Source organism: Engystomops pustulosus, chromosome 11, assembly GCF_040894005.1.
Source record: "Engystomops pustulosus chromosome 11, aEngPut4.maternal, whole genome shotgun sequence".
NCBI lineage: Eukaryota > Metazoa > Chordata > Amphibia > Anura > Leptodactylidae > Engystomops > Engystomops pustulosus.
Window position 1 is genome coordinate 1,062,189 of NC_092421.1, and position 12,363 is coordinate 1,074,551.

Genomic DNA, 12,363 nt, shown 5'->3' on the forward strand with positions numbered 1-12,363 from the left:
CTGGGGAACCCTAGGAGATGTAGTGACCATATATGGACAGATACTGATCTGACCTGATGACGTGGTCCCTGCTCTCCGCTAACCCGACACATCTCTGAAAAGGATTCCCTGCCCGATGTCTGCTCTGGGGAACCCTAGGAGATGCAGTGACCATATATGGATAGAGATCTGAGCTTGATGACGTGGTCCCTGCTCTCTCTGCTAACCCGACACTTCTCTGAAAAGGATTCCCTGCCCGATGTCTGCTCTGGGGAACCCTAGGAGATGCAGTGACCATATATGGACAGATGCTGATCTGACCTGATGACGTGGTCCCTGCTCTCCGCTAACCCGACACATCTCTGAAAAGGATTCCCTGCCCGATGTCTGCTCTGGGGAACCCTAGGAGATGCAGTGACCATATATGGACAGATGCTGATCTGAGCCTGATGACGTGGTTCCTGCTCTCCGCTAAGCCGACACTTCTCTGAAAAGGATTCCCTGCCCGATGTCTGGTCTGGGGAACCCTAGTAGATGCAGTAACCATATATGGATAGAGATCTGAACCTGATGACGTGGTCCCTGCTCTCCGCTAACCCGACACATCTCTGAAAAGGATTCCCTGCCCGATGTCTGCTCTGGGGAACCCTAGGAGATGCAGTGACCATATATGGATAGAGATCTGAACCTGATGACGTGGTTCCTACTCTACGCTAACCCGACACATCTCTGAAAAGGATTCCCTGCCCGATGTCTGTAGAAGCCACCGCTGTCTGCAGGGTCCATAGTGAGCGCTGTCTGCAGGGTCCATAGTGAGCGCTGTCTGCAGGGTCCATAGTGAGCGCAGTCTGCAGGGACCATAGTGAGCGCTGTCTGCAGGGACCATAGTGAGCACGGTCTGCAGGGTCCATAGTGAGCGCGGTCTGCAGGGTCCATAGTGAGCGCTGTCTGCAGGGTCCATAGTGAGCGCAGTCTGCAGGGACCATAGTGAGCGCTGTCTGCAGGGACCATAGTGAGCACGGTCTGCAGGGTCCATAGTGAGCGCGGTCTGCAGGGTCCATAGTGAGCGCTGTCTGCAGGGTCCATAGTGAGCGCTGTCTGCAGGGTCCATAGTGAGCACGCTCTGCAGGGTCCATAGTGAGCGCTGTCTGCAGGGTCCATAGTGAGCGCTGTCTGCAGGGTCCATAGTGAGCGCTGTCTGCAGGGTCCATAGTGAGCACGGTCTGCAGGGACCATAGTGAGCGCTGTCTGCAGGGTCCATAGTGAGCGCTGTCTGCAGGGTCCATAGTGAGCGCTGTCTGCAGGGTCCATAGTGAGCGCGGTCTGCAGGGTCCATAGTGAGCGCAGTGTGCAGGTCCATAGTGAGCACGGTCTGCAGGGTCCATAGTGAGCGCAGTCTGCAGGGTCCATAGTGAGCACGGTCTGCAGGGTCCATAGTGAGCGCTGTCTGCAGGGTCCATAGTGAGCGCTGTCTGCAGGGTCCATAGTGAGCAGGGTCTGCAGGGTCCATAGTGAGCGCTGTCTGCAGGGTCCAGAGTGAGCAGGGTCTGCAGGGTCCATAGTGAGCGCTGTCTGCAGGGTCCATAGTGAGCAGGGTCTGCAGGGTCCGTAGTGAGCGCTGTCTGCAGGGTCCATAGTGAGCGCGGTCCGCAGGGTCCATAGTGAACGCTGTCTGCAGGGTCCATAGTGACCACGCTCTGCAGGGTCCATAGGGAGCGCGGTCTGCAGGGTCCATAGTGAGCATGCTCTGCAGGGTCCATAGTGAGCGCGGTCTGCAGGGTCCATAGTGAGCATGCTCTGCAGGGTCCATAGTGAGCGCAGTCTGCAGGGTCCATAGTGAGCGTGGTCTGCAGGGTCCGTAGTGAGCACGGTCTGCAGGGTCCATAGTGAGCGCGGTCTGCAGTGTCCATAGTAAGCACGCTCTGCAGGGTCCATAGTGAGCACGCTCTGCAGGGTCCATAGTGAGCGCGGTCTGCAGGGTCCATAGTGAGCGCTGTCTGCAGGGTCCATAGTGAGCGCTGTCTGCAGGGTCCATAGTGAGCACGCTCTGCAGGGTCCATAGTGAGCGCTGTCTGCAGGGTCCATAGTGAGCGCAGTCTGCAGGGTCCATAGTGAGCGCTGTCTGCAGGGTCCGTAGTGAGCACGGTCTGCAGGGTCCATAGTGAGCGCGGTCTGCAGGGTCCATAGTGAGCATGCTCTGCAGGGTCTATAGTGAGCGCTGTCTGCAGGGTCCATAGTGAGCGCGGTCTGCAGGGTCCATAGTGAGCGCGGTCTGCAGGGTCCATAGTGAGCGCTGTCTGCAGGGTCCATAGTGAGCGCTGTCTGCAGGGTCCATAGTGAGCGCTGTCTGCAGGGACCATAGTGAGCGCTGTCTGCAGGGTCCATAGGGAGCACGGTCTGCAGGGTCCATAGTGAGCGCTGTCTGCAGGGTCCATAGTGAACGTGGTCTGCAAGGTCCATAGTGAGCGCTGTCTGCAGGGTCCATAGTGAGCGCGGTCTGCAGGGTCCATAGTGAGCGCTGTCTGCAGGGTCCATAGTGAGCGCTGTCTGCAGGGACCATAGTGAGCACGGTCTGCAGGGTCCATAGTGAGCGCTGTCTGCAGGGTCCATAGTGAGCGCGGTCTGCAGGGTCCATAGTGAGCGAGGTCTGCAGGGTCCATAGTGAGCGCTGTCTGCAGGGTCCATAGTGAGCGCTGTCTGCAGGGTCCATAGTGAGCGCTGTCTGCAGGGTCCATAGTGAGCGCTGTCTGCAGGGTCCATAGTGAGCGCTGTCTGCAGGGTCCATAGTGAGCGCGGTCTGCAGGGTCCATAGTGAGCGTGGTCTGCAGGGTCCATAGTGAGCGCAGTCTGCAGGGTCCATAGTGAGCGTGGTCTGCAGGGTCCATAGTGAGCGCAGTCTGCAGGGTCCATAGTGAGCGTGGTCTGCAGGGTCCATAGTGAGCGCGGTCTGCAGGGTCCATAGTGAGCGTGGTCTGCAGGGTCCATAGTGAGCGCAGTCTGCAGGGTCCATAGTGAGCGTGGTCTGCAGGGTCCATAGTGAGCGCGGTCTGCAGGGTCCATAGTGAGCGCGGTCTGCAGGGTCCATAGTGAGCGTGGTCTGCAGGGTCCATAGTGAGCGCAGTCTGCAGGGTCCATAGTGAGCACGCTCTGCAGGGTCCATAGTGAGCACGCTCTGCAGGGTCCATAGTGAGCGCGGTCTGCAGGGTCCATAGTGAGCGCAGTCTGCAGGGTCCATAGTGAGCGTGGTCTGCAGGGTCCATAGTGAGCACGCTCTGCAGGGTGCATAGTGAGCATGCTCTGCAGCTTTACAAGAACATACATAAGGACAGCTTCTCTCTGACCCTAAGCTGCTTGCTAATTTATGAAAGCCGACATGTTTCAGTATGGAAAGCAGATGTAGTGGGAATCTTTGGAGCCAGACATCTGATTATGTTGCTATGTATATGCACTTTAGTATATTTCTAGCAGGTGCGGAGGCTCGCAGGGTCCTCCTGATGTCTCCAGCCCCTTTCCTTCAGTCTCTTGTCTTGCGAGGTATCGGATCATATAATATATTGTAGATACATCCCTCCCATAGTTTACCTGCATAAAATGTCTGGTTATGGAAAAGTAGACAAATATCTGGTGCAGCCAGAAGAGCTCAAAGTCCACCGCTCAGGTAGGGAACAGGTTAATGGAAGTGACATGTGATTGGGTGGACTCCTACCTTATATACACCAGAGACTGGCTGAGGTGCAGATATTTCACAGCCCTGGAGGAGACATGTTACCCCACATTGTGTGCCTGCTGTGCCTGCTGTGTGCCGGAGGTGGAGGAGCACAGGACACAGGTGAGTCCACAAGAAGGTCCATTGTCATTCAGGATGGAATAAAGAAGAAGAAGAGGCAAAGATGATGAGAGTTATAGTCCACCCTTGTTTTTTTTGTTTTTTATAAAGCTCCGTTGATGTCAGTGGAATTCACCATTGCCAATACCTTGTATGGAGAGAATTTTAAGTACTCCATCATTGTGACAGTGACGGAAGGATCCACATTACTCCAGGTGATGCAGAAGGCGGCAGAGCTCAGTCCCAAACACTTCAGGTGAGCTGCGGCGCATGCGCCAAGTGTGTAGACCAGATGCTGTTTATTAGTCATTTCAGTCACTCAGGACACTGATCTAGCCTTGTTGGGTTCACCACATCGTGTAGAAGTGAATGGGGACACATAAGTTACCAGATAAGTTTAACATTGGACTTCTAATGGTGTAACCTAAGTCAATCCCGGATTACCCCCTTGTACTGGAATCTGGAGACCTCCTAGTACTGGTCCCGGCTGACCCAAGCAGGACGGCTGATGTGTGCTACCACGGGAATAGGCGGCAATGTCTCGCGAAGAGCCTAATCCTGGCTACGGAGAACAGGTAACAAGGCAGGTTCTAGAGACAGATCAGGAACAGGTACCAAGACGGGTCACAAACATCCATGATAAGGCCCAATCTAGGACAGACAAGACCGGTAACAGCAAACAAGGCAGATCCCAAAGATCCCGGAAGAGGCTAAAATAGGACATACAAGGCTGGAACAGGTCACAGTGATCCAGGAACCTTCTCCGACCAGGACACTCAAAACGTGTGCAGAGAAAGGTCCTGAGATCCAGGAAAGGGCTAAAATCAGGACAAACAAAAGAGGTAATGAGACATGTTACAGCTATCCAGGAACATGCCCAAACCAGGAAGCAAGGAAGGTCCCATAGATCCAGGAACATGCCCAAACCAGAAAGCAAGGAAGGTCCCATAGATCCAGGAACATGCCCAAACCAGGAAGCAAGGAAGGTCCCATAGATCCAGGAACATCCTCAAACCAGGAAGCAAGGAAGGTCCCATAGATCCAGGAACAGGCCCAAACCAGGAAGCAAGGAAGGTCCCATAGATCCAGGAACAGGCCCAAACCAGGAAGCAAGGAAGGTCCCATAGATCCAGGAACAGGCCCAAACCAGGAAGCAAGGAAGGTCCCATAGATCCAGGAACAGGCCCAAACCAGGAAGCAAGGAAGGTCCCATAGATCCAGGAACAGGCCCAAACCAGGAAGCAAGGAAGGTCCCATAGATCCAGGAACAGGCCCAAACCAGGGAGCAAGGAAGGTCCCATAGATCCAGGAACATCCTCAAACCAGGAAGCAAGGAAGGTCCCATAGATCCAGGAACAGGCCCAAACCAGGAAGCAAGGAAGGTCCCATAGATCCAGGAACAGGCCCAAACCAGGAAGCAAGGAAGGTCCCATAGATCCAGGAACAGGCCCAAACCAGAAAGCAAGGAAGGTCCCATAGATCCAGGAACAGGCCCAAACAAGGAAGCAAGGAAGGTCCCATAGATCCAGGAACAGGCCCAAACCAGGGAGCAAGGAAGGTCCCATAGATCCATGAACGGGCCCAAACCAGGAAGCAAGGAAGGTCCCATAGATCCTGGAACAGGCCCAAACCAGGAAGCAAGGAAGGTCCCATAGATCCAGGAACAGGCCCAAACCAGAAAGCAAGGAAGGTCCCATAGATCCAGGAACAGGCCCAAACCAGGGAGCAAGGAACGTCCCATAGATCCAGGAACAGGCCCAAACCAGGGAGCAAGGAAGGTCCCATAGATCCAGGAACAGGCCCAAACCAGGAAGCAAGGAAGGTCCCATAGATCCAGGAACAGGCCCAAACCAGGAAGCAAGGAAGGTCCCATAGATCCAGGAACAGGCCCAAACCAGGAAGCAAGGAAGGTCCCATAGATCAAGGAACAGGCCCAAACCAGGAAGCAAGAAAGGTCCCATAGATCCAGGAACAGGCCCAAACCAGGAAGCAAGGAAGGTCCCATAGATCCAGGAACAGGCCCAAACCAGGAAGCAAGGAAGGTCCCATAGATCCAGGAACAGGCCCAAACCAGGGAGCAAGGAAAGTCCCATAGACCCAGGAACGGGCCCAAACCAGGGAGCAAGGAAGGTCCCATAGATCCAGGAACAGGCCCAAACCAGGGAGCAAGGAAGGTCCCATAGATCCAGAAACGGGCCCAAACCAGGAAGCAAGGAAGGTCCCATAGATCCTGGAATGGGCCCAAACCAGGAAGCAAGGAAGGTCCCATAGATCCAGGAACATCCTCAAACCAGGGAGCAAGGAAGGTGCCAGAGATCCAGGAACATCCTCAAACCAGGGAGCAAGGAAGGTCCCATAGATCCAGGAATCTCCTCAAACCAGGGAGCAAGGAAGGTCCCGTAGATCCAGGAACATCCTCAAACCAGGAAGCAAGGAAGGTCCCACAGATCCAGGAACAGGCCCAAACCAGGGAGCAAGGAAGGTCCCATAGATCCAGGAACAGGCCCAAACCAGGGAGCAAGGAAGGTCCCATAGATCCAGGAACAGGCCCAAACCAGGAAGCAAGGAAGGTCCCATAGATCCTGGAACGGGCCCAAACCAGGAAGCAAGGAAGGTCCCATAGATCCAGGAACATCCTCAAACCAGGGAGCAAGGAAGGTCCCATAGATCCAGGAACATCCTCAAACCAGGGAGCAAGGAAGGTCCGAGAGATCCAGGAACATCCTCAAACCAGGGAGCAAGGAAGGTCCCATAGATCCAGGAACATCCTCAAACCAGGGAGCAAGGAAGGTCCCATAGATCCAGGAACATCCTCAAACCAAGGAGCAAGGAAGGTCCCATAGATCCAGGAACATCCTCAAACCAGGAAGCAAGGAAGGTCATAGAGATCCAGGAACATCCTCAAACCAGGGAGCAAGGAAGGTCCCATAGATCCAGGAACATCCTCAAACCAGGGAGCAAGGAAGATCCCATAGATCCAGGAACATCCTCAAACCAAGGAGCAAGGAAGGTCCCATAGATCCAGGAACATCCTCAAACCAAGGAGCAAGGAAGGTCCCATAGATCCAGGAACATCCTCAAACCAAGGAGCAAGGAAGGTCCCATAGATCCAGGAACATCCTCAAACCAGGAAGCAAGGAAGGTCATAGAGATCCAGGAACATCCTCAAACCAGGGAGCAAGGAAGGTCCCATAGATCCAGGAACATCCTCAAACCAGGGAGCAAGGAAGGTCCCATAGATCCAGGAACATCCTCAAACCAAAGAGCAAGGATGGTCCCATAGATCCACGAACATCCTCAAACCAAGGAGCAAGGAAGGTCCCATAGATCCAGGAACATCCTCAAACCAAGGAGCAAGGAAGGTCCCATAGATCCAGGAACATCCTCAAACCAGGGAGCAAGGAAAGTCCCATAGATCCACGAACATCCTCAAACCAAGGAGCAAGGAAGGTCCCATAGATCCAGGAACATCCTCAAACCAGGGAGCAAGGAAGGTCCCATAGATCCAGGAACATCCTCAAACCAGGGAGCAAGGAAGGTCCCATAGATCCAGGAACATCCTCAAACCAGGGAGCAAGGAAGGTCCCATAGATCCACGAACATCCTCAAACCAAGGAGCAAGTAAGGTCCCATAGATCCAGGAACATCCTCAAACCAGGGAGCAAGGAAGGTCCCATAGATCCAGGAACATCCTCAAACCAGGGAGCAAGGAAGGTCCCATAGATCCAGGAACATCCTCAAACCAGGGAGCAAGGAAGGTCCCATAGATCCAGGAACAGGCCCAAACCAGGAAGCAAGGAAGGTCCCATAGATCCAGGAACATCCTCCAACCAGGGAGCAAGGATGGTCCCATAGATCCACGAACATCCTCAAACCAAGGAGCAAGGAAGGTCCCATAGATCCAGGAACATCCTCAAACCAGGGAGCAAGGAAGGTCCCATAGATCCAGGAACATCCTCAAACCGGGGAGCAAGGAAGGTCCCATAGATCCAGGAACATCCTCAAACCAGGGAGCAAGGAAGGTCCCATAGATCCACGAACATCCTCAAACCAAGGAGCAAGTAAGGTCCCATAGATCCAGGAACATCCTCAAACCAGGGAGCAAGGAAGGTCCCATAGATCCAGGAACATCCTCAAACCAGGGAGCAAGGAAGGTCCCATAGATCCAGGAACATCCTCAAACCAGGGAGCAAGGAAGGTCCCATAGATCCAGGAACAGGCCCAAACCAGGAAGCAAGGAAGGTCCCATAGATCCAGGAACATCCTCAAACCAGGGAGCAAGGAAGGTCACAGACATCCAAGAACGGGCCCAAACCAGGGAGCAAGGAAGGTCCCATAGATCCAGGAACATCCTCAAACCAAGGAGCAAGGATGGTCCCATAGATCCACGAACATCCTCAAACCAAGGAGCAAGGAAGGTCCCATAGATCCAGGAACATCCTCAAACCAAGGAGCAAGGAAGGTCCCATAGATCCAGGAACATCCTCAAACCAGGGAGCAAGGAAGGTCCCATAGATCCACGAACATCCTCAAACCAAGGAGCAAGGAAGGTCCCATAGATCCAGGAACATCCTCAAACCAGGGAGCAAGGAAGGTCCCATAGATCCAGGAACATCCTCAAACCAGGGAGCAAGGAAGGTCCCATAGATCCAGGAACATCCTGAAACCAGGGAGCAAGGAAGGTCCCATAGATCCAGGAACATCCTCAAACCAGGGAGCAAGGAAGGTCCCATAGATCCAGGAACATGCCCAAACCAGGAAGCAAGGAAGGTCCCATAGATCCAGGAACATCCTCAAACCAGGGAGCAAGGAAGGTCACAGACATCCAAGAACGGGCCCAAACCAGGGAGCAAGGAAGGTCCCATAGATCCAGGAACATCCTCAAACCAAGGAGCAAGGATGGTCCCATAGATCCACGAACATCCTCAAACCAAGGAGCAAGGAAGGTCCCATAGATCCAGGAACATCCTCAAACCAAGGAGCAAGGAAGGTCCCATAGATCCAGGAACATCCTCAAACCAGGGAGCAAGGAAGGTCCCATAGATCCACGAACATCCTCAAACCAAGGAGCAAGGAAGGTCCCATAGATCCAGGAACATCCTCAAACCAGGGAGCAAGGAAGGTCCCATAGATCCAGGAACATCCTCAAACCAGGGAGCAAGGAAGGTCCCATAGATCCAGGAACATCCTGAAACCAGGGAGCAAGGAAGGTCCCATAGATCCAGGAACATCCTCAAACCAGGGAGCAAGGAAGGTCCCATAGATCCAGGAACATGCCCAAACCAGGAAGCAAGGAAGGTCCCATAGATCCAGGAACATCCTCAAACCAGGGAGCAAGGAAGGTCACAGACATCCAAGAACGGGCCCAAACCAGGGAGCAAGGAAGGTCCCATAGATCCAGGAACATCCTGAAACCAGGGAGCAAGGAAGGTGTCATAGATCCAGGAACGGGCCCAAACCAGAGAGCAAGGAAGGTCCCATAGATCCAGGAACATCCTAAAACCAAGGAGCAAGGAAGGTCCCATAGATCCAGGAACATCCTCAAACCAGGGAGCAAGGAAGGTCACAGACATCCAGGAACGGGCCCAAACCAGGGAGCAAGGAAGGTCCCATAGATCCAGGAACAGGCCCAAACCAGGAAGCAAGGAAGATCACAGACATCCAGGAACAGGCCCAAACCAGGGAGCAAGGAAGGTCCCATAGATCCAGGAACAGGCCCAAACCAGAAAGCAAGGAAGGTCCCATAGATCCAGGAACAGGCCCAAACCAGGGAGCAAGGAAGGTCCCATAGATCCAGGAACATCCTCAAACCAAGGAGCAAGGAAGGTCACAGACATCCAGGAACAGGCCCAAACCAGGGAGCAAGGAAGGTGTCATAGATCCAGGAACATCCTCAAACCAGAGAGCAAGGAAGGTCCCATAGATCCAGGAACATCCTCAAACCAAGGAGCAAGGAAGGTCCCATAGATCCAGGAATGGGATAAAACTGGGACAGACAGAACAGGCATAGAGAGAGTTCACTGAGATCCAGGATGGGCTAAAATCAGAACAGACAAAAATGATAACAAGGCACGTCAGCTAAAACCAGGCGAGACAAATCCGATGTCAGAGCTGCAGAAAGAGGCTCCAAGCAGTCGGGGGCGCTGTAAGAAGGTGCAGGACGAGGCTCCAAGCAGTCGGGGGCGCTGTAGGGAGCTGCAGGACGAGGCTCCAAGCAGTCGGGGGCGCTGTAGGGAGGTGCAGGACGAGGCTCCAAGCAGTCGGGGCGCTATAGGGAGGTGCAGGACGAGGCTCCAAGCAGTCGGGGGCGCTGTAGGGAGGTGCAGGACGAGGCTCCAAGCAGTCGGGGGCGCTGTAGGGAGGTGCAGGACGAGGCTCCAAGCAGTCGGGGCGCTGTAGGGAGGTGCAGGACGAGGCTCCAAGCAGTCAGGGGCGCTGTAGGGAGGTGCAGGACGAGGCTCCAAGCATTCGGGGCCGCAGTAAGGATGTGCAGGACGAGGCTCCAAGCAGTCGGGGAGCTGCAGGACGAGGCTCCAAGCAGTCGGGGGTGCTGTAGGGAGTTGCAGGACGAGGCTCCAAGCAGTCGGGGCGCTGTAGGGAGCTGCAGGACGAGGCTCCAAGCAGTCGGGGGCGCTGTATGGAGCTGCAGGATGAGGCTCCAAGCAGTCGGGGGTGCTGTAGGGAGCTGCAGGACGAGGCTCCAAGCAGTCGGGGGTGCTGTAGGGAGCTGCAGGATGAGGCTCCAAGCAGTCGGGGGCGCTGAAGGGAGCTGCAGGACGTGGCTCTAAGCAGTCGGGGGTGCTGTAGGGAGGTGCAGGACGAGGCTCCAAGTAGTCGGGGCGCTATAGGGAGGGGCAGGAAGAGGCTCCAAGCAGTCGGGGCGCTGTAGGGAGGTGCAGGACGAGGCTCCAAGCAGTTGGGGGTGCTGTAGGGAGCTGCAGGACGAGGCTCCAAGCAGTCGGGGACGCTGTAGGGAGCTGCAGGACGAGGCTCCAAGCAGTCGGGGCGCTGTAGAGAGCTGCAGGACGAGGCTCCAAGCAGTCGGGGCGCTGTAGAGAGCTGCAGGACGAGGCTCCAAGCAGTCGGGGCGCTGTAGGGAGCTGCAGGACGAGGCTCCAAGCAGTCGGGGCGCTGTAGGGAGGTGCAGGACGAGGCTCCACGCATTCGGGGGCGCAGTAGGGAGGTGCAGGACGAGGCTCCAAGTAGTCGGGGCGCTATAGGGAGGTGCAGGACGAGGCTCCAAGCAGTCGGGGGGCTGTAGGGAGGTGCAGGACGAGGCTCCAAGCATTCGGGGAGCTGCAGGACGAAGCTCCAAGCAGTCGGGGGGCTGTAGGGAGGTGCAGGACGAGGCTCCAAGCATTCGGGGAGCTGCAGGACGAGGCTCCAAGCAGTCGGGGGGCTGTAGGGAGGTGCAGGATGAGGCTCCAAGCAGTCGGGGGCGCTGTAGGGAGGTGCAGGACGAGGCTCCAAGCAGTCGGGGGCGCTGTAGGGAGGTGCAGGACGAGGCTACAAGCAGTCGGGGGCGCTGTAGGGAGCTGCAGGACGAGGCTCCAAGCAGTCGGGGGCGCTGTAGGGAGCTGCAGGACGAGGCTCCAAGCAGTCGGGGGCGCTGTAGGGAGGTTCAGGTGAACCGGACGCAGCTCATTACTGATTGGTGGAGTGATTTCTCTAATAATTTTGTCCCCGTTAGTTTTCAGACGGAGACTTCTTCTTGGGGAGTTTTTGTGACATCCATTAACAATCTTGGAGGAAACACAAATGACAAAACTTACTGGCAATTCTTAAGTGACGACATCGGATTAGAGGAAGGTCAGAGATGAGAAATGATCTATCGATCTTCTAATCTTTATCTACCGCACTTTTCTGTTTATTTCTATTATCTTTCCTTTCCATGAATCACCCGGAGACGATGTTTTCTTGCAGGTGTCGGCACATACAAGCCGAGCAATGGACAACACATTCTCGCCTCCTTCAGCAAGTACTGAGAGCTTCCTTCCTTCTCATGTCTTATCTTTCTCACTGTATCAAAGACTGTGATCTACCTGGAGGTTCCTGAATGCTGGGAGCTTCCTGCAGTACTCCAAGAATACTCCGTGTATCCATTATACACGCGCTAATGCTGAAAACCAATAAAATGATCGTACAGAAAATAGGACTGCTGTAAGTTTCTACGAATAATAAAGAGCATAATGGGGCACATTTACTTACCCGTCCTCTGGAGTTCACCTTCTTCTTCCTGGTGCATGTAAGTGCATTGTCCGTGTATAATGCGCTGTGCGGGGAGTCACTAAGATCCTGCGCCCAAGATCCTGCATGTGTCACTTCCCCGCTCAGGTCCCTGGAGTTCTCCTTCTTCTTCCTGCTGCATGTAAGTGCATTGTCCGTGTATAATGCGCTGTGCGGGGAGTCACTAAGATCCTGCGTCCGATATCCTGCATGTGTCGCTTCCCCGCTCAGGTCCCTGGAGTTCTCCTTCTTCTTCCTGCTGCATGTAAGTGCATTGTCCGTGTATAATGCGCTGTGCGGGGAGTCACTAAGATCCTGCGTCCGATATCCTG

The 12,363-nt window shown here is 54.8% G+C and overlaps 1 protein-coding gene across 1 annotated transcript in view; it reads left to right on the forward strand.

Annotated features, from left to right (window-relative positions):
* LOC140106313 (cobalamin binding intrinsic factor-like) overlaps positions 1–12,008 on the forward strand; it is a 54,946-nt gene extending 42,938 nt beyond the window's left edge. Inside the window, exons 7-9 of the mRNA XM_072130701.1 lie at positions 3,917–4,061; positions 11,496–11,614; positions 11,729–12,008. Of these exons, the coding sequence (XP_071986802.1) occupies positions 3,917–4,061; positions 11,496–11,614; positions 11,729–11,790 (326 nt within the window). The 3' untranslated portion in view covers positions 11,791–12,008. The remainder of the gene's footprint in view (positions 1–3,916; positions 4,062–11,495; positions 11,615–11,728) is intronic.
* Positions 12,009–12,363: the final 355 nt, after the last annotated feature.